Source organism: Heptranchias perlo, chromosome 9 (assembly GCF_035084215.1).
Source record: "Heptranchias perlo isolate sHepPer1 chromosome 9, sHepPer1.hap1, whole genome shotgun sequence".
In the NCBI taxonomy this organism is placed as follows: domain Eukaryota; kingdom Metazoa; phylum Chordata; class Chondrichthyes; order Hexanchiformes; family Hexanchidae; genus Heptranchias; species Heptranchias perlo.
In genome coordinates, this window is record NC_090333.1 from 17,001,816 (window position 1) to 17,024,433 (window position 22,618).

General features: G+C 42.6%; 1 protein-coding gene across 3 annotated transcripts in view; it reads right to left on the reverse strand.

Moving 5' to 3' along the window:
* Window positions 1–22,618, reverse strand: part of tgfbr3 (transforming growth factor, beta receptor III) — a 193,289-nt gene that overhangs the window by 166,536 nt on the left and 4,135 nt on the right. For 2 of the 3 annotated variants that reach the window (XM_067989915.1, XM_067989913.1), the window contains exon 2: window positions 11,844–12,092. In XM_067989915.1, coding sequence (XP_067846016.1) covers window positions 11,844–11,904 — 61 coding nt within the window. In that variant the 5' untranslated portion in view covers window positions 11,905–12,092. Of the gene's footprint in view, window positions 1–11,843; window positions 12,093–19,645; window positions 19,861–22,618 lie in introns of those variants that run through there. The other variant, XM_067989914.1, reaches the window with a different exon arrangement.

Here is a 22,618-nt window from a genome sequence, read left to right on the forward strand (position 1 = left end):
CCGTTCCAGAATCGAGGGAATTTTGGAAGATCACAACCAATGCATCCACTCTCTCTGCAGCCACCTCTTTTAGAACCCTAGGATGTAGGCCATCAGGGGATTTATCGGCTTTTAGTTCCATTAATTTCTCCAGTACTTTTTCTTTAACTGTTTAAGGTCAATTTAAAAGTTTAAATTTCTAAGTTTCTGTCTGGCTTCAGCAGAGAGCTGCTGTAGCAAGTTAATTGGTTAGCTAGATTCAATTGGTCCCTGAAGGTGGGGCAGGCCTGACTCATCTGAGTCTCAACTGTAGAAATACAGGGGCCTGTCAGTGCGGACAGCACGGTGTGAGGACAACAGTGTGCTGAGAGTTCGGTACGTGTGGGAGTTGGGTAAAGTGGGGGAAGGAGGTGCTGCTTTGCCTTGCTTTTCCTGCAGAGCGGTAGTGGACCTGAGAGCGGTGAGCGGCGGTAAAGAGCGAGACCAGAGCGGGGATAAAAACAGCGCGGAGAGAGCGAGAGTCCAGTCGATGAGCGGCGGGAGAGAGCGAGACCAGAGCGGGGATAAAAACAGCGCAGAGAGAGCGAGAGTCCAGTCGGTGAGCGGCGGTAAAGAGCGAGACCAGAGCGGGGATAAAAACAGCGCGGAGAGAGCGAGAGTTCAGTCGGTGAGCGGCGGGAGAGAGCGAGACCAGAGCGGAGATATAAACAGCGCGGAGAGAGCGAGAGTCCAGTCGGTGAGCGGCGGGAGAGAGCGAGACCAGAGCGGAGATATAAACAGCGCAGAGAGAGCGAGAGTCCAGTCGGTGAGCGGCGGGAGAGAGCGAGACCAGAGCGGGGATATAAACAGCGCGGAGAGAGCGAGAGTTCAGTCGGTGAGCGGCGGGAGAGAGCGAGACCAGAGCTTACTCTGAGAGCGAGACTCTGAGACCAGCGGCAGAGTTCAGGGTGACGTCACCAGTCAGAAAGTGACGCGGCACAGGGGAGGCAGCTGATTGGTGAGTAGGTTCAGGTGAGTATTTCTACCATTTTACTGTAAGTAAAGTAATAAGAAAGGGAAGATCTGCAGGTTTTATAGCAGATAGTGTTTTTTTTTTAGTGAACCTAGGTCCCTAGTATAGTTAACATTTTCTAATTTCAACGTAATTTAAAAGGGGTAACTAAGCTAAGGCAAGTCATGGCAGCAGACCTCGCACCCGTGATATGCTCCTCCTGCAAGATGTGGGAAGTCATGGACACTACCAGTGTCCCTGCCGACCATGTGTGCGGGAAGTGTGTCCACCTGCAGCTACTGACCGATCGTATCTCGGAGCTGGAGCTGTGGGTGGACTCACTGTGGAGCATTCGCGATGCAGAGAAACTCGTGGATAGCACGTTTAGCGAGTTGGTCACACCGCAGGTAAAGGGTATACAGGCAAGAAGTGAATGGGTGACCACCAGGAAGAGTAAGAGATGCAGGCAGGTAGTGCAGGGGTCCCCTGTGGCCATCCCCCTCTCAAACAGATATGCCACTTTGGATGCTGTTGGGGGGGATGACTTATCAGGGGAAGGCAGCAGCAGCCAACTTCCTGGCACCACGGGTAGCTCTGCTGCACAGGCTGGGAGGAAAAAGAGTGGCAGAGCTATAGTGATAGGGGACTCAATTGTAAGGGGAATAGACAGGCGTTTCTGCGGCCGCAACCGAGACTCCAGGATGGTGTGTTGCCTCCCTGGTGCAAGGATCAAGGATGTCTCGGAGCGGCTACAGAACATTTTGGAGGGGGAGGGCGAACAGCCAGCTGTCGTGGTGCACATAGGCACCAACGATATAGGTAAAAAAGGGGATGAGGTCCTAAAAGCAGAATATAGGGAGTTAGGAGGTAAATTAAAAAATAGGACCTCAAAGGTAGTAATCTCAGGATTGCTGCCAGTGCCACGTGCTAGTCAGAGTAGAAATAGGAGGATATTTCAAATGAATACGTGGCTAGAGGAATGGTGCAAGGGGGAGGGATTCAAATTCCTGGGACACTGGAAACGGTTCTGGGGGAGGTGGGACCAGTACAAACCGGATGGTCTGCACCTGGGCAGGGCCGGGACTGCTGTCCTAGGAGGAGTGTTTGCTAGTGCTGTTGGGGAGGGTTTAAACTAAAGTGGCAGGGGGTTGGGAACCTGAGCAGGGAGAGAGAGGAAAGCGTAACAGGAAGGGACAGAAGGTATGGAGTAATAGGTAAAGTGTTAAAAAAGGAAAAAGCAGGAACTAAGCGTCACAAAACAGATTTGAAAGTTCTTTATCTGAATGCACGTAGCATTCGTAACAAAATGGACGAGTTAACGGCACAAATAACTACGTATGGGTATGATCTTGTGGCCATTACAGAAACATGGCTGCAGGGTGACAACGACTGGGAATTAAATATGCCAGGGTATTTAACAATCAGGAAGGACAGGCAGGAAGGAAGGGGAGGTGGGGTGGCTATGTTAATAAAGGAAGGAATCACTGTAATACAGATAAATGATATTGGGACAAAGCATCAAGATAATGAAACAGTTTGGGTGGAGATAAGGAATAATAAGGGAAAAAAAACATTAGTGGGCGTAGTATATAGGCCTCCTAATAGTTGCAACTCTGCTGGAAGAAGTATTAATCAGGAGATAGTCGGGGCATGTAATAAGGGAACAGCCATAATTATGGGGGATTTTAATTATCATATTAACTGGACAAATCAAATTGGGCAGAGCAGCCTTGAGGACGAGTTCATTGAGTGCATCAGGGATGGATTTCTTGAGCAGTATGTAACTGATCCTACAAGGGGGCAGGCAACCTTGGACCTGGTCCTGTGTAATGAGTCAGGATTAATTAATAATGTCCTAGTTAAGGATCCCCTTGGAACGAGCGACCACAACATGGTTGAATTCCATATCCAATTAGAGGGTGAGAAGGTTGATTCTCAAACAAGCGTACTGAGCTTGAATAAAGGAGACTATGATGGTATGAGAGCGGAATTGATTAAAGTGGACTGGGAAAATAGATTAAAGGGTAAGACGGCACATGAGCAGTGGTGTTCATTTAGGGAGTTATTTTACAACTTTCAAAATAAATATATTCCACTGAGGAAAAAAGGGTGTAAAAGAAATGACAGCCATCCGTGGCTAAGTAAAGAAATCAAGGATAGTATCCGACTAAAAACAAGGACATATAAGGTAGCCAAACTTAGTGGGAGGATAGAAGATTGGGAATTCTTCAAAAGACAGCAAAAAGTAACTAAAGGATTGATTAAGAAAGGGAAGTTAGATTATGAAAAGAAATTAGCAAAAAATATAAAAACAGATAGCAAGAGTCTCTATAGTTATATATAAAGAAAAAGGGTGGCTAAGGCAAACATAGGTCCCTTAGAGGATGAGACCGGGAAATTAATGGTGGGAAACATGGAGATGGCAAAAATGCTGAACAAATATTTTGTTTCAGTCTTTACAGTAGAGGACACTAAGAATATCCCAACACTGGACAAACAGGGGACTCTCGGGGGGGAGGAGCTAAATACGATTAAAATCACTCAGGAGATGGTACTCAGTAAAATAATGGGACTCAAGGCGGATAAATCCCCTGGACCTGATGGCTTCCATCCTAGGGTCTTGAGGGAAGTGGCAGTAGGGATTGTGGATGCTTTGGTGATAGTTTTCCAAAATTCCCTGGACTCAGGAGAGGTCCCGGCAGATTGGAAAACTGCTAATGTAACACCGTTATTTAAAAAGGGTAGTAGGCAGAAGGCTGGAAATTATAGGCCAGTTAGCTTAACATCTGTGGTGGGTAAAATTTTGGAGTCTATTATTAAGGAGACAGTAACGGAACATTTAGATAAGCATAATTTAATAGGACAAAGTCAGCATGGCTTTATGAAGGGGAAGTCATGTCTGACAAATTTGCTTGAGTTCTTCGAGGATATAACGTATAGGGTGGATAAAGGGGAACCAGTGGACATAGTGTATTTAGACTTCCAGAAGGCATTCGACAAGGTGCCACATAAAAGATTATTACTTAAGATAAAAAATCACGGGATTGGGGGTAATATTCTGGCATGGGTGGAGGATTGGTTATCGAACAGGAAGCAGAGAGTTGGGATAAATGGTTCATTTTCGGACTGGCAACCAGTAACCAGTGGTGTTCCACAGGGGTCGGTGCTGGGTCCCCAACTCTTTACAATCTATATTAACGATTTGGAGGAGGGGACCGAGTGCAACATATCAAAATTTGCAGATGATACAAAGATGGGAGGGAAAGTAGAGAGTGAGGAGGACATAAAAAACCTGCAAGGGGATATAGACAGGCTGGGTGAGTGGGCGGAGATTTGGCAGATGCAATATAATATTGGAAAATGTGAGGTTATGCACTTTGGCAGGAAAAATCAGAGAGCAAGTTATTTTCTTAATGGCGAGAGACTGGAAAGTACTGCAGTACAAAGGGATCTGGGGGTCCTAGTGCAAGAAAATCAAAAAGTTGGTATGCAGGTGCAGCAGGTGATCAAGAAAGCCAACGGAATGTTGGCTTTTATTGCTAGGGGGATAGAATATAAAAACAAGGAGGTATTGCTGCAGTTATATAAGGTATTGGTGAGACCGCACCTGGAATACTGCATACAGTTTTGGTCTCCATACTTAAGAAAAGACATACTTGCTCTCGAGGCAGTACAAAGAAGGTTCACTCGGTTAATCCCGGGGATGAGGGGGCGGACATATGAGGAGAGGTTGAGTAGATTGGGACTCTACTCATTGGAGTTCAGAAGAATGAGAGGCGATCTTATTGAAACATATAAGATTGTGAAGGGTCTTGATCGGGTGGATGCAGTAAGGATGTTCCCAAAGATGGGTGAAACTAGAACTAGGGGGCATAATCTTAGAATAAGGGGCTGCTCTTTCAAAACTGAGATGAGGAGAAACTTCTTCACTCAGAGGGTGGTCGGTCTGTGGAATTTGCTACCCCAGGAAGCTGTGGAAGCTACATCATTAGATAAATTTAAAACAGAAATAGACAGTTTTCTAGAAGTAAAGGGAATTAGGGGTTATGGGGAGCGGGCAGGAAATTGGACATGAAGCTGAGTTCGGATCGGTCAATGCCCTGTGGGTGGCGGAGAGGGCCCAGGGGCTATGTGGCCGGGTCCTGCTCCGACTTCTTGTGTTCTTTAGATTTGTGGTTGGGATCAGATCAGCCATGATCTTATTGAATGGCGGAGCAGGCTCGAGGGGCCGATTGGCCTACTCCTGCTCCAATTTCTTATGTTCTTATGTTCTTATGTTTACTAATGTTAATTATTTTAAGTTCCTCACTCTCATTAGATCCTTGATTCCCCACTATTTCTGGTATGTTTTGTGTGTCTTCTACTGTGAATACAGATACAAAATATTTGTTTAACATCTCTGCCATTTCCTTATTCCCCATAATTTCTCCAGTTTCAGACTCTAAGGGACCAACGTTTACTTTCGCTACTCTCTTCCTTTTTACATACTTGCAGGAGCTCTTACAACCTGTTTTTATATTTCTTGCTAGTTTACTCTCATATTCTATTTTCTCCCTCTATCAATTTTTTGGTCATCCTTCGCTGGTTTCTAGAACTCTCCCAATCCTCAGGCTTACTACTCTTCTTGGCAACATTAAAAGCCTCTTCTTTTAACCTAATATTATTCTTAACTTCTTTTGTTAGCCATGGATGGATCAATGGAATGTATATTCGTTGAGAATTATGAAATATTTCTTTAAATATTCACCATTGCTTAACTAATATATCTTTTAATCTAATTTCCCAATCTACCTTAGCCAAATCGCCCCTCATACCTATGTAATTGACTTTGTTTAAGTTTAAGACTCTAGTTTCGGACTTAGGTACGTCACTCTGGAACTCCATGTGAAATTCTATCACATTGTGATCACTGTTCCCCAGGGGATCCCTTACCATGTGATTACTAATGTAAGGAATCTTACAACACCAGGTTATAGTCCAACTGTTTTATTTGAAAATCACAAGCTTTCGGAGGCTTTCTCCTTCGTCATTCACCTGACGAAGGAGAAAGCCTCCGAAAGCTTGTGATTTTCAAATAAAACAGTTGGACTATAACCTGGTGTTGTAAGATTCCTTACATTTGTCAACCCCAGTCCATCACCGGCATCTCCACATCATGTGATTACTAATTAACCCTGTCTCATTACACAAGACAAGATCTAAAATAGCCTGTTCCCTTGTTGGTTCTACACGTATTATTCTAGGTAACTGTCTCGAATGCATTCCATGAACTCGTCCTCCAAACTACTTTTACTAATTTGATTTGCCCAGTCTATATACAGATTAAAGTCCCCCACGATTATTGCATTACCTTTGTTACAAGCTCCTCTTATTTCTTGATTAATCCAACAGTATAACTACTGTTAGGGGGCCTATAAACTACTCCAACCAGTGTTTTCTGCCCTTTGTTATTTCTTATCTCCACCCATACTGATTCTACTTCCTAATCTCCCGAGCTAAGATCCTTTCTCACTACTATCTTTATGTCATCTTTTATTATCAAGGCTACCCCCCTCCTCCTTTTCCATTTTGTCTGTCCTTTTGAAAAGTCAAATATCCTGGAATATTTAGCTCCCAACTTTAGTCATCTTGCAACCACGTATTGGCTACTAGGTCAAATCCATTTATCTCTATTTGTGCCTTTAATTCGTCTATCTAGTTACAAATGCTTTGTGCATTAAGATAAAGTGCCTTTAATTTTAACTTTTTATAATTTTTCCCTGATTTGACCTTTTTCACTGATGCACTATTACCATTAAACTCTCTGTCCCTTCCTGACACACTCTGTTTATGGTTACCCAAATTGCTACACTGCTCTACAGCCTTGACTTTTCGCTTTAAATTTATTAATTTACCCTTACCTGAACCCTCCACCCCGCTTTTAATTTAAAGCCCTATCTACCACCCTAGATATTTGATTTGCCAGGACACTGGTCCCAGCCAGGTTTAAGTGGAGCTCGTTTCAACAGAACAGCTCCCTCTTTTCCCAGTACTGGTGCCAGTGCCCCATGATTTGAAATCCCTGCTTTCCACACTACTCTGTCAGCCACACATTTAACCATTTAATCTGTCTAACCCTATGCCAATTTGCGCGTGGCTCAGGTAGTAATCCAGAGATTATTACCCTTGAGGTTCTGCTTATTAATTTGGACTCTAGCCCCTCAAACTCCCTCAGCAGACCATCATTCCTAGTTCTACCTATGTCAATCATTCCTAGTTCTACCTATGTCATTGGTTTCTACATGGACCACAATAACTCAATCCTCCTCCTCATGCTCCAAATTCTTCTCCAGCCTCAAGGAGATATCCTTAACCCTGACACCGAGCAGGCAACACAGCCTTCGGGACTCCCGGTCGTGGCTGCAGAGAACAGTATCTATCCCCCTGACTATACTATCTCCTACCACTATCACATTCCTTTTTGCTCCCGCCACTTGAATGGCCTCCTGTACCACAGTGCCATTGTCAAATTGCTCATCGTCCCTGCAGTCTTTGATCACATCCACACAGGTAGCAAGTACCTCATACCTGCTGGACAAGGTCAATTGCTAAGGCTCCTCCATCACTGTATCCTGGGTCCCCATATCTCCCTGACTCGCAGTCACATCCTCCTGTCCCTGATGACTGACTAAATCTGAACTACTACGTAAGCTAAGGGGTGTGACTGCCTCCTGGATAAAAGTATCCAGATAACTGTCCCCCTGCCTGATGCATCGCAATGTCTGCAGCACGGACTCCAGCTCAACAATTCTGAGCTGAAGTTCCTCAAGTTGCAGACACTTACTGCAGATGTGGTTGCTCGGGATCTCGCTGGCCTCCACCAATTCCTATATGCTGCAGTTACAACACCACCTGCTCTGCCATCCCTGTCTAATCTTGTTTTATATATTTAATTAGTTAAAGTTTTTATTCACTCGATATTTTTAGTTTTATTAACTAATTAGTTTATCTAGTTTAAGTTATTAATTTAATAATAATCTTTTCTATTTTGTCACTTTCATTCACAGAATCATAGAAATTTACAGCACAGAGGAGGCCAATTGGCCCATCGTGTCTGTGCCGGCCGAAAAAGAGCTATCCAACCTAATCCCACTTTCCAGCTCTTGGTCTGTAGCCTTGTAGGTTACGGCACTTCAAGTGCACATCCAAGCACTCTTTAAATGCGATGAGGGTTTCTGTCTCTACCACCCTTTCAGGTAGTGAGTTCCAGATCCCCACCACCATCTGAGTGAAAAAATTCTCCTCAACTCCCCTCCAATCCTTCTACCAATTACTTTAAATCTATGCCCCCTGGTTATTGACCTCTCTGCTTAGGGAAATAGGTCTTTCCTATCCACTCTATCTAGGCCCCTCTTAATTTTATACACCTCAATTAAATCTCCCCTCAGCCTCCTCTGTTCCAAAGAAAATAATCCCAGCCTATACAATCTTTCCTCACAGCTAAAATTCTTCAGTCCTGGCAACATCTTCGTAAATCTCATCTGTACCCTCTCGAGTGCAATCACATCTTTCCTGTAATGGGTGACCAGAGCTGTACCCAGTACTCTAGCTGTGGCCTAATTAGTATTTTATACAGTTCTAGCATAACCTCCCTGCTCTTATATTCTGTGCCTCGGCTAATAAAGGGAAGTCTCCCGTATGCCTTCTTAACTACCGTATCTACATGTCCTGCTACCTTCTGGGATCTGTCGACATGCACTCCAAGATCCCTCTGCTCCTTTACATTTCTCAGTATCCTACCATTTATTGTGTATTCCCTAGCCTTGTTGCCCTCCCCAAATGCATTACCTCACACTTCTCCGGATTGAATTCCATTTGCAACTTTTCTGCCCACCTGACCAGTCCACTGGTATCTTCCTGCAGTCTTCAGCTTTCTTCCTCACTATCAACCACACGGCCAATTTTTGTATCATCTGCAAACTTCTTAATCATGCCCCCTACATTTAAGTCTAAATTATTGATATATACCACAAAAAGCAAAGGACCTAGTACTGAGCCCTGCGGAACCCCACTGGGAACACCATTCCAGTCACAAAAACACCTATCGACCACTACCCTTTGCTTCCTTGCACTGAGCCAATTTTGGATCCAACTTGCCACTTTCCCTTGGATCCCATGGGCTTTTACTTTTCTGATCAGTCTGCCATGTGGGACCTTGTCAAAAGCCTTGCTAAAATCCATGTAGACTACATCAAATGCGCTACCCTCATCGACCCTCCTTGTTGCCTCCACAAAAAATTCAATCAAGTTAGTCAGACGACCTTCCCATAACAAATCCATGCTGACTGTCCTTGATTAATCCTTGTCTTTCTAAATGACGATTAATACTGTCCCTCCAAATTTTTTCCAATAATTTGCCCACCACCGAAGTTAGGCTGACTGGCCTGTAATTACTCGGTCTAGCCCGTTCTCCCTTTTTAAACAATGGTACAACATTAGCAGTCCTCCAGTCCTCCGCCACCATGCCTGCAGCCAGACAGGATTGGAAAATGATGGTCAGAGCCTCCACTATTTCCTCCCTTGCTTCTCTTAACAGCCTGGGATACATTTCATCCAGGCCTGGCGATTTATCTACTTTCAAAGATGCTAATCCCCCTAATATTTCCTCTCTTACTATGTTTATCCCATCCAATATTTTACACTCCTCCTCCTTAACTACAATGTCTGCATCGGTACCCTCTTTTGCGAAGACAGACGCAAAGTATTCATTAAGAACCACACCCACATCTTCCGCCTCCACACACAGGTTACCTTTTTTTATTATTCGTTCATGGGATGTGGGCATCGCTGGCGAGGCCGGCATTTATTGCCCATCCCTAATTGCCCTCGAGAAGGTGGTGGTAAGCCGCCTTCTTGAACCGCTGCAGTCCGTGAGGTGAAGGTTCTCCCACAGTGCTGTTAGGAAGGGAGTTCCAGGATTTTGATCCAGCGACGATGAAGGAACGGCGATATATTTCCAAGTCGGGATGGTGTGTGACTTGGAGGGGAACGTGCAGTGGTGTTGTTCCCATGTGCGTGCTGCTCTTGTCCTTCTAGGTGGTAGAGGTTGCGGGTTTGGGAGGTGCTGTCGAAGAAGCCTTGACGAGTTGCTGCAGTGCATCCTGTGGATGGTACACACTGCAGCCACTGTGCGCCAGTGGAGAAGGGAGTGAATGTTTAGAGCAGTGGATGGGGTGCCAATCAAGCGGGCTGCTTTGTCCTGGATGGTGTCGAGCTTCTTGAGTGTTGTTGGAGCTGCACTCATCCAGGCAAGTGGAGAGTATTCCATCACACTCCTGACTTGTGCCTTGTAGATGGTGGAAAGGCTTTGGGGAGTCAGGAGGTGAGTCACTCGACGCAGAATACCCAGCCTCTGACCTGCTCTTGTAGCCACAGTATTTATATGGCTGGTCCAGTTCAGTTTCTGATCAATGGTGACCCCCAGGAAGTTGATGGTGGGGGATTCGGCAATGGTAATGCCGTTGAATGTCAAGGGGAGGTGGTTAGACTCTCTCTTGTTGGAGGTGGTCATTGCCTGGCACTTGTCTGGCGCGAATGTTACTTGCCACTTATGAGCCCAAGCCTGGATGTTGTCCAGGTCTTGCTGCATGCGGGCACAGACTGCTTCATTATTTGAGGGGTTGCGAATGGAACTGAACAATGTGCAATCATCAGCAAACATCCCCATTTCTGACCTTATGATGGAGGGAAGGTCATTGATGAAGCAGCTGAAGATGGTTGGGCCTAGGACACTGCCCTGAGGAACTCCTGCAGCAATGTCCTGGGGCTGAGATGATTGGCCTCCAACAACCACTCTAATAAGCCCTATTCTTTCTTAGTTATCCTCTTGCTCTTAATGTATTTATAAAACATCTTTGGGTTTTCCTTGATTTTACTTGTTAATATTTTTTCATGCCCTCCCTTTGCTTTCCTAATTTCCTTTTTAATTCCACCTCTGCACTTTCTATACTCCTCTAAGTTTTCGGCAGTATTGAGGTTGTGGTATCTGACATAAGCATCCTTTTTTGCCTTATCCTACCCTATATGCTCTTTGATATCCAGGGGGCTTTAGATTTGGGAGTCCCAGCCTTTCTTTCATCACCTTCAGTTAGTTAGTTTTCTCATTTTTTGTGCAGCTCTTTTCTTTCAATTGTCAGTTCTATTCTAGAATTTCATTCATTTTCACTATTAGTTTTATTCTGTAGCCTTTCATTTTTCAAACCTATTTATTTATTTCTCTTTTCTTTCTCCCTGTTTTTTCAGCCCTTATATAACACAGCCAGGAAATATAAGAGAACACATTCATTTTCATGTTATTTTCTCTCTGTTTTGTTTTCCTTTTTCTTTCCTATTATTTCTTGCTTCCATAATCTAGTCAGTAATGATGAGTGAATAATTTGAATTTTGAGGCAACTCTAGGATCTATCATACAAGAATACCTGAGGGCAAGTTTACAACAGCTGATCTACCTGACAAATTGGTCAGTTTAAAGGAAAATGTAATAAATATTTGAAGCAGAGGAAGATACAAAGCTACAGGGATGGAGTGGGGCAGTAGTTTAGGTTTGAATTGCCCTATAAAAGAGCCAACGCTGGTACAATGGGCCAAATGGCCTCCATCTGTGCTGGAAATTTCTATAGTTCTATCAGCAAGTAGTGATTAAGTGACACCAAGATTGGGTTTTTAAAGCCTGAAGATTGTGGTGGGAGGAAGCAAAGACTATGGGGAGGTAAGGAGTTCACAGTTTTGAGGTTCTGCCAGAATAATAAATCCTGTGATGAGTCTTAATCTGAAATGGTGAAGACACACTAGTTTTTTAAACTGTTTTCAAAACATCTATGACAACAGCACTCACCTGCAGATACTCCACATAGCAACATGATGAGCAATGTCGTTTGAATTCCATTTGAAGTCATGTTTAGAATACAATGCAGTATTGTGTTCTGCACTACACAGTCCACTGAAGACACTCTTATCTTCTGATACAGCCAAAGTTGTGTAGCTATGATAGTGAAGCAATAGTTCTATTGCAGTCACAGTAACTATACTTCTCAGCAAGATAGAATGCTTAAGACTTGTGATTTTCCTTCTTTCCTTCACAAACCTAAAGGGAAAAATGTAAAGGATAAAGAGTAAATGAATAGCAACATTTTATAATTCAAATGTGACTGTATTCAGACTCAGAGACCCTATGGAAATGAATCCTGCAACATTACAATGTGACAAATAGTTAACAGGCACGAAAAATATTATATCCTCTGACCATAATGGTTGGTCACTCACTGAAGAGCTGTCATGTCTGAGAAAATCGGAGTAGAGTAGACCAGTGAAAGTACAGGTTCTAATTTCCCCCAAAATCAGTGAGAACATTTTATTAATAAATTTAGATCAAGGTATAACAATACAAATATTCAATACTTTTCTAATTATTTTCCCTTCGACTTCAAGCATTACAGTTTTAGTCACTTCTAGAACCCCAGAAGCAATAGGCAGTATACTCCCACATCCTTCAACTGTGGACATTTGTAACAAAAAAAAGCAAGAACTAAAGGCAAACATGCTTCCAATGGGCATGCAAGATCTGCTATTACCCAATATTTTCTGAAAGAAAAATATAATTTAGTGGGTTGCAGAATAGATTGCTGGATGGTAGTATGGAGAGAAAGAATTCTGAACCCCCAATAGATTCAGGAAACCAATCCAATGCCCCCACAATGAGCAAACATGCAAGATTATAGTCCAACACACCCTTAGAGAGCTGAAATGGAGGACTTGATCCACCCCCATCCCCCCCAGCATAGGACCACAAACACACACATCAATAATCCCCCGATCCAATGCGGAATAAGCAGAAATGCCAAAATGTTAACAAAGCCCCTCACTGAGCAGAAATAGTCAGCAGAAGGCCACCCCCCCCATTCAAAAGATCTCCAGACATATGACCACAAACACACACAATGATCATCCTTTTCACCTGCAGCCCCCCCCCCCCATAACAGCATAAGAAATAGGTACAGGAGTAGGCCATATGGTCTCTCAAGCCTGCTCCGCCATTCAATAAGATCTTGCCTGATCTTCGACCACAACTCCACTTTCCTGCCTGATCCCCCATCCCTTGATTCCCTTAGAGTCCAAAAATCTATCGATCTCAGCCTTGAATATACTCAATGACTGAGCATCCATAACCCTCTGAGTGAAGAAATTTCTCCTCATCTCAGTCATAAATGCCGACCCCTTATCCTGAGACTATGTCCCCTAGTTCTACACTCTCCAGCCAGGGGAAACAGCCTCTCAGCATCTACCCTGTCAAGCCCTCTCAGAATCTTATATGTTTCAATGAGATTAGCTACCTTTAACCCCTACTTTCTGTTTTCTGTTCTGTAGCCTGCTTGCTATCCATTCTGCTACCTGTCCCCTGACTCCACATGCTCTGACCTTAGTCATGAGTTTACAATGCGGTACCTTTTGAAAATCCAAATAGATTACATCTACTGCATTACACTTGTCTACTCTTTCTGTTACTTCTTCAAATAATTCAATAAGGTTGGTCAAACATGACTTTCCCTTCTGAAATCCACAAAGGGTTACAGAGTGGATAAAGACACCACCCAGTGTGGTATGTTTTTTGAGTTGGCAATACAGTAGCTTCTCAGAGATAAATTAAACACCAAAAGCCTAGGTTTTTTAAATAAGTGTCCATTTTTCAATTACTTCTGCATCTTGTAATGTGGAGGTATTATGAAAGTTAAACTTTTTGATGATTTTTCGTCATCAACAAAGCTATGTAAAATTGTGTTTAGGGTGGTCAATTTTAGGTTAATATTACACTGATAAAGCTATTTAAAAGGGAAGTGGATAAATATTTGAAAAAAAGATTTAAAAGGGTATGGCAAAAGAGAATCAGTGAATAGCTCGTTCAGAGAGTCCACGCAGGCATGATGGGCTGAATGGCCTTGTCCAAACTGTAAAACTCCAGGATTCTAGTTCTGAAGTTTAAAGTTATTTTATTACTGAAGTATATAAGTTTTCAGCTGAAGCATTGTGGCAATGAAATACAGAAAACCAGTTGCCCAAGGGAGACAGAAATAACCAGTTGGCCCAAAGAGAGAGGAATAATTGTAGGTATTTTCTGCTGAAAGCTTTGCATGAGCACAATTAATGACCATGCAAGTTTGAAGCTGGATATTGCCTTTTTTTAAAAAATGGATTCTCTGGCTCTCGAGTTACAAAACAACTGCACCTCATTTTGAAAGTATGCATCAGTTAAAACAATTAATATATTAAAAGAGCGATGCAAATTATAATACTAAAATGTACATTTAGTGTACAAAACTACAATTTAGTTACCATCATATAATAGTAAATACTCAACCGGGGTTATGTTCAGCTGTTAGTTTTTAAAACCTTATTGTGTACCTTTTGTTGATTACATATGCTGTAAAAAGATGAAGCAAAACTGTTCCAGAGAGAAAGATAGATCATGAATTGAATGAATTAACATTTACCTATATTGCCTATAGGATAGAGTTAGGTTTCTAGTACACTATTTTTTGGATGGTGGTCCCAAACAACAACAACTTGCATTTATATAGTGTCTTTAGCAGAGTAAAACATCCCAAGGTGCTTCACAGGAGCGTTATTGAACAAAATTTGACACGGACCACATAAGGAGATATTAAAACAACTTGGTCAAAGAGGTAGGTTTTAAGGAGCGTCTTAAAGGAGGAGAGAGAGGTAGAGAGGAGGAGAGGTTTAGGGAGGGAATTCCAGAGCTTAGGACCTAGGCAGCTGAAGATATGGCCGCCAATGGTGCAGCGATTAAAATCGGGACTGCTCAAGAGGCTAGAATTCAAGGAGTGCAGAGATCTCGGAGGGTTGTGGGGCTGGAGGAAGTTACAGAGATATGGAAGGGCAAGGCCATGGAGGGATTTGAAAACAAGGATGAGAATATTAAAATCAAGGCGTTCCCGGACTGGGAGCCAATGTAGTACAGCGAGTACAGGAGTGATGGGAGAACGGGATCTGGTGCGAGTTAGGATACAGGCAGGAGGCTTTTGGATGAGCTCAAGTTTATGGAGGGTGGAAGATGGGAGGCCGGCCAGGAGACCGCTGGAATAGTCAAATCTAGAGGTAAAAAAGGCATGGATGAGGGTTTCAGCAGCAGATGAGCTGAGGCAGGGGTGGAGACGGGTGATGTTACGGAGGTAGAAGTAGGCAGTCTTGGTGACGGAGTGGATGTGTGGTCGGAAGCTCATTTCAGGGTCAAATAGGACGCCAAGGTTGCGAACAGTCTGGTTCAGCCTTAGACAGTGGCCAGGGAGAGAGATGGAGTCAATGGCTAGGGAACGGAGTTTGCGGCAGGGACCAAAGACAATGGTTTTGGTCTTCCCAATATTTAGCTGGAGGAAATTTTTGCTCATCCAGTAATGGTTGTCAGACAAGCAGTGTGACAAATGAAAGACAGTGGAGGGATAGAGAGAGGTGTTGGCTAGGTAGAGCTGGGTGTCGTCAGTGTAAATGGAGGATCGGACGTTGTGTTTTTGGATGATGTCACCAAGGGGCAGCATGTAGATGAGAAATAGGAGGGGGTCAAGGATAGATCCTTGGGGGTCTCCAGAGGTAATGGTGTGGGAGCGGGAAGAGAAGCCATTGCAGGTGATTCTCTGGCTACGACTGGATAGATAAGAATGGAACTCAGGTGAGCATGGTCCCGCCCAGCTGGACGACGGAGGAGAGGCATTGGAGGAGGATGGTGTGGTCAATCATGTCAAAGGCTGCAGACAGGTCCTACATCTGATCTGCTACACATTTTCTGAATCATTCCATCATCTAAAAACTGTTTTCTACTATTAAGGACAGTTTTGAAATTCCTATTGTGCATCTGAAAAACAGAGACTTTAAAGTTTGGTTCAATAACTACAAAACATTGGAAATGTTTTTTTTAAATCAACAGACTCATCAAAACAAACAAAAGCTACCAAAAACCTCGTGTAGAATAGTACTTTATTTTCTCCAAATCTGACGCTACCCCACAGCTGCCACAGAATTAATCTAAAACATATGTTCGACCATTTAAAACAAAAAGCACGGGTCTGAACCCCTGATGTGCTATTACATCATGATTAAGAGTGTGAGCAGAAATTTCTTAAAAGGGAAAATCCACTGACCAACATTTCAAAAGACAAAAAGTATTTTACTGGAACCACTCTTTTTGTTTTAATACTATTAATTTTAATAATAAATATATATATATCATACAACTTTAATATAAAACACTTAATTATAAACTCTTCTGTGTGTCTAGTTATAGCAATGCTTTTGCAAACTCGAAAACTTTTTTTTAAAACAAAACGCACATTTTCACAAAGAACTTTTAAAATGGATACACTGTCAGCAGGAGAGCAAGAAGAGATTATTTTTACATATAAAATGACATTTTAGATTGCATGCAAGCATGTGGTAATCCACATCAAAGTTATCCTTGCAAATGCTCAGAACAACTTCGGCAGTGCCGCTCAAAATTTCCAAGCAGAAGTATTGTGGGTTCCATCATTGTCACAAAAAAATAATACTGCAACCAGCAGATGGCACCCATGGCACTCTGACTGCTGCACAGTTTGCATGTAATATTTAAAGAGGCACTGTCTTCATGAAAAGAAGTTTAGTAGATTTTGTTGATACGGGAAGATGAGCCAGAACAGTCCTGTAGCATTTTGCAAGAATGGCATAATACTTCAGTGATATATTGTTTTTAAATTAAATTTACATCACTGTTTTAACTGTAAAACAAACAAAGGCTTCACTGAATCCTTTGGCCAAGAAGATGGTGCCCTTTTAAGATCCCCATCTCAGGCACCCAATCAAGAGGTATCCAATGTATCTTCTAGAGAGCAGCTGGCTGAGAACGGGCAAATTTATGAGATATATGATTGTCACACATTCATAGGCAGAAAATCCAAATTCAGCATATGCTTTTTTAAAATTACTTCCACTCACTTCAATTTGTCCTCTGAAATAGAGCAGCACAAATTGAAGCAAATGGAAGGCAATTTATTATCCTATCTACTTTTGCACTGATGTAAAGCAGTTTTAAGTTAACAGACAAAAAAATTGTAAAATAACTGACTCCCAATAACTTTCCCAGCTTACATTAAGAAATGGCTGCCCAGGGAGAGCAGCTTTGCACATTGTCAGCTTTGCCAAGTGCAAGGTTTCTTTGACACTGACCACAGTACTATCCCCACTGCTGTGCAGTTGACAGTATTACTGTTCTCCCAGCTGCACATCACAATCCACAGATGCTAGTCTGAGGCCAGTAGCTGCAGTATAACTGCAGCCCACAACTGTCCTTAGTTTACAGCTGAATCTGATTTATATTACTGCATGGAGCAGTTCCAACAAATATACTTTTGGTACTTGAAATCTATTACATTCAGTGTTGCAAAGCATCAACCCAACAAATATTCACAAAGCCATTTTAATCCATTACCAAAGCACTTCAGCAAGTGTGCCAGAATCATAATGAGGCACCATTGTTTCCTATAGGTACATCGTTCTGTCCTCTGCAGACCCAGGTCCTATGCAGCATCATTCTGCACTCTCTCTCTCCCTCAGGTTCTGGTCCCATACATCATCATCCCTCTCTCAGATTTTGGTCCCACAAAGCATATTGGTTCTCTCTCTCACGTTCAGATTTCCTTCTGGATGATCCTCTCTTGCAGGCCTAAGTCCTACACAGCAGTGTCTCAAATGCAATAAAACATTGGGCATGAAGCAGTTTTCACTTAAAAATGTAATTTATAAGCAACAAAACAAGATGAGCAGAACTGCAAGGAAGTGGCATCAAATCAGCACTTTGCATCCAGTATGAGACCACCTGGATTAGAGCATCTCACAATGCTTTGTCGATCGCTGTGCCGCTCAAAATTTGTCGTGCAAAACCAACTTTCTCAACATTTACAAAGAGTCCAGATGATCTTCTGGATCTTAATTTTCTAATATCCTTTTTGCCTTTTCAAAAATTAAAAATTTCACTAGCAGTCAGACATCATTAAGCAGAGTTCTGTACGTGTATTTAAGTATGTATGTGTAGAAAACTGCACTTTGTGTGAGCCTTGGCTCAGTGGTAGCACTCTCACTTTTGAGTCAGAAGGTTGTGTGTTCAAGCCCCATTCCAGACTTAAGCACATAATCTAGGCTGACACTTCAGTGCAGTACTGAGGGAGTGCTGCACTGTTGGAGGTGCTGTCTTTAGGATGAGATAATTAAAGAGGTCCAGTCTGCTCTCTCAGGTGGACATTAAAGGTGTTCTCCCAGTGTCCTGGCCAAGATCTAGCCCTCAACCAACTTCACTTAAAACAGATTATCTGGTCATTATCTCATTACAATTTGAGGGACCTCGCTGTGTGCAAATTTCTGCCGCGTTTCCCTACATTATAACAGTGACTACACTTCAAAAAGTATTTAATTGCTTGTGAAGCACTTTGGAACATCCTGAGGTTGTGAAAGGCATTATATAACTGCAAGTTCTTTCTTTCAGACAGTGTGACACAATATAACTCGTCACTGCCTGCTTGCATTTCAATAAAAAAATCATGTAGATATCAAACAAATAGGTACAATATAACTATACCATCTACCTCTACAGACGGCCCAGGTTCCTCCTCCATCTATTGTTTAGTTTCATCATTGCCATGTCTCTCTAGGTCGGTTCTATTTTCGGATAAGATATTGACATCTATAATAATTAGGACTGTTTGACCATTTCAGGACTTGCAGCAGAATTTTTTAAATGATAAACATTGATAGACTTACCGACTGCAATTTAAGAAAAATGAAAACAGCACTTTTTACTGCCGATATACTATCCCAGTTCGTATCAAGTAACTCCTAATACACATTATCATAACAGAACTGACTGCCATCGTTTTAGTTGTTCTATAAAAATTCAAAGCAAGCAATGACCCATCAGCCGCGTGTTCAGATCCCTAAACTGATACTAGGTCATTCCTAATGCTCACAGCTCGATATTCTGAAGATCAATAAGTTAACGTATTTCTTAAAGATAGCATCTTCTGTTTGTGCTCGCAACTGTTACAGTGTAAAATTCTGAACTTAAAAATTATTTATTAAAGAAAATCATCCGAGAAACTGCTCTCCTGCACAAGTAATAGAAGAACAAATGTTTTTTTTCAGTTATTAATACGAACCACCTCCACGAGTTGTTTATACGGCTGAAATTACTACCTGACAAGTATATCCATGCAAAAAGGCTACTGGAAGATCACATACACGTACGGCCTACATAGAAATACTATTTTGCGCAGTTTTCCTCTACGATGTTCAATTTTTAGCTCGCATGTATCACAACCAATAAAGAAACCTACGTCTGCAAACAATGAAAAATATGCAGTTGATTTCATTCGATTCCCTTATAAATGTGAACATCAGGAGGTAAGCCACGTGAAGAATGCAACTCACCAAAACCATCCAAAAACACTCGCACGATTGCACCCACGTAAAAAAAATAAGCAGCAACATGTCAGAAACAGAAAAAAAAATCCCTCTCAGATTTCCTTCTGCAACTTTGCTTTGCCCTCGAGACAAGTTCAGATCAAGTCTCCACATCTGTTAAAAGTTGACCGACGATATACGTACCTCGAGTTGTTCGAGCTGTCAAAAGGACACCGGACGCAGCGGAAAACACTTTCACAGGCCCTAGTTTGGAGCCTCCGATGTAACTCTATACTCTGGATCGCAGAGTAAAAGTCGGGTGGTAGTGGAGGGTCCCGTCACTACACACGGCGTGTGTTTGTCAGCGCCCCAGGGCAGTTGTTGCGTGACTGGGTTTTACTCGCTCTCAGCTCCAATGTACGTACCTCTCTCGCTCTCAGGCTAACAGCACTAAATTGTTCCGCTACCCGCTCAGGGGCACCGCAGCCCCTCCCCCCTCTCCTCCGGCTAAAGGGGCGGGAAGAGCGCGCGCTTGCGCGCACACGCGCCAGATATACGTTGGAAACCAAACAGCAGAGTTCTGAGCGCGAGGCGATGTGCCTGTTTTGGAATTTAGAACGCGGCGGGAGAAAATAAAGCTCTACCGGAATGATCTAACGGCCGCCACTTCAGCAGGGGAAGAAAAGCGTTTAACGTTAATAGTTTGCCCGAGCTTAAGGGGAAAACGGAGAGTGTTGTTTGGGATTAAGTAGATAATGTGAGCAAAGTCGGAGGTAAAGAAAGGCGGGGGGAAATAGCCACAGGAAAGGGCTGGAGAAATGCCTCGAAACAAGACATGGGGAGTGAAAAGCCTGCAGCTGGTACGCTTTCTCTCTGTTGGAAGAACTCGTTCTGTCCTGCAGCAAAGGCAAGAAATACGAGCTTATTTGGAAGCGTGTACCTAAGGGGTGATGTTCTTGTCAGTTCTGTGGTGGGGGGGATTTCCCCCCTGCACATTTTGATATTTCCGTAAAAGAAACAATAATCATAAGTAGGCGAGAAATTTGCACCACCAGTACGGTGGAGCACTTGGAAATAATGAAGTACGTTAGCATTTTTAAATGGAGAAATATATCTACCACAAAAGAGAGGAGAGGGGGCGAAATGTTGCATTGAGGTCTTGGAGCATAAGAAGGTGGATTGAGCAAAACGTCATTTAATAAACTTGTCAACGTCCACTCATTTGGAGTGAGAATGACTCATTTTGATTTTAAAATGTCACACTTGAAAATAAACACTCCGTGGGGGAATATTTTGCCGTTAGCTTTTTCTGCATTTTATACACACACTTATGATTGTAATGAACAAGAAATCTTGCTGCATTAAATTTAATTTGCCATTGTTCTGTCCGCTTAAATATTTTGTTCTGTAATTTATGGGCTGCCATTCCGCTGCTACTTCCAGTTGGGTGTCATCTTCAAACTTGATCAATTTGCATTGAGTTTCTGAATCCAAGTCGTTGATTTAAATTAGAAACAGCAGTGGTCCCAACACTGTTCCCTTGGGCACCACACTCGTTACTCTCTCTCACCCTGACATAACTTATCTAACAAATTACCTGTTGTTTTCCACCCTTCAGCCAGTTTCTTATCTAGTCCCAAGATTTATCTTGAATATCACAGCTTTGATCTTAACTAATTGACGGTGTAGAATTTTGTCAAAACCATTTTAGAAGTCCATCTATATCACATCTTTGGGATTTCCAAAATCCACTTTGCTTGTCATTTCTTTGAAGAAAGTTGGTCTGGCAGGATCTTCTGCTTCTGAATCCACACTGATGGACTGTTTATGGGGTTAAGATAATCCATGTTTATACTTGATAATCAATTCTATTATTTTACACAGAATTAAAATAAAACCAACGGGTCTGTAGTTTCCTGTCTCTCTTTTGTTACCCTTTTTGAATGTGGGCATCATATTAGCCTATTTCTAATCTACTGATACCTGCCCAGTGCCCAGTGACTCCCTCATAACGATTGTTGAAGGCTTATAAATCTGCTCCCAAGCATACCACTATACCATCTATCCCTGGGAATTTATTTGTTTTGAGCCCTTTTAGCTAATCTAGGACTTCCATCTCATTTATAAAAGGTTGTCTCTGGGGCGGGCATGTTGCTCATGTCTTCTGCTGTAAATACTGGGAGAAAGTACAGTGATAGCACTCTCACTTCTGAGTCAGAAGGTTGTGGGATCAAATCCCACTCCAGAGAATTTAGCACAAAATCTAGGCTGACACTCTACTGCAGTACTGAAGGAGTACTGCACTGTCAGAGGTGCCATCTTTCAGATGAACCTTTAAACCGAGGCCCTGTCTGCCTTCTCGGGTAGACATAGAAGATCACATGGCACTATTTTGAAGAATAGCAGGGGAGTTCTCCCCGGTGTCCTGGCCAATATTTATTCCTCAACCAATATTACCAAACAGATTATTTGGTCATTATCACATTGCTGTTTGTGGGACCATGCTGTGCGCAAATTGGCTACTGCGTTTCCTACATTACAACAGTGACTACACTTCTAAAGTACTCCATTGGCTATAATGCGTGTTGGGATGTCCTGGGGTCATGAAAGTCTCTTTTTCTTTAAATAATATCGACTATCTTGTGCTCATCCTCTGTTTCAAACTCATATATGTCTTTTATGGTTCTTGCTTCTGTTACTGTTGAAGTTCTGAAATAAATTGCCACTATTACATTTTGCCCCTGCAACTATGCTTTTTGTCGAGATTTCTTCCCCTCTGATCATGGTGATACTGGAAAAAACACTGCTAACTAGGGACTGGTGCATTATCCTGATATTTCTTCTGGAGTTTGGAGCTTCCATTCAGCCAAAGTTCTGCTGCATTTAAAATTTAGTGGAAGGCAAAATAATAGGGCTCCAGGAGGTCAAGACTACAAGATTAAAACTAATATCTCCAAGCAGATAGTTTTTTTTAAGATCAAAGAAGAGAATAGAATCATAGAAGTTTACAACATGGAAACAGGCCCTTCGGCCCAACATGTCCATGTCGCCCAGTTTATACCACTAAGCTAGTCCCAATTGCCTGCACTTGGCCCATATCCCTCTATACCCATCTTACCCATGTAACTGTCCAAATGCCTTTTAAAAGACAAAATTGTACCCGCCTCTACTACTGCC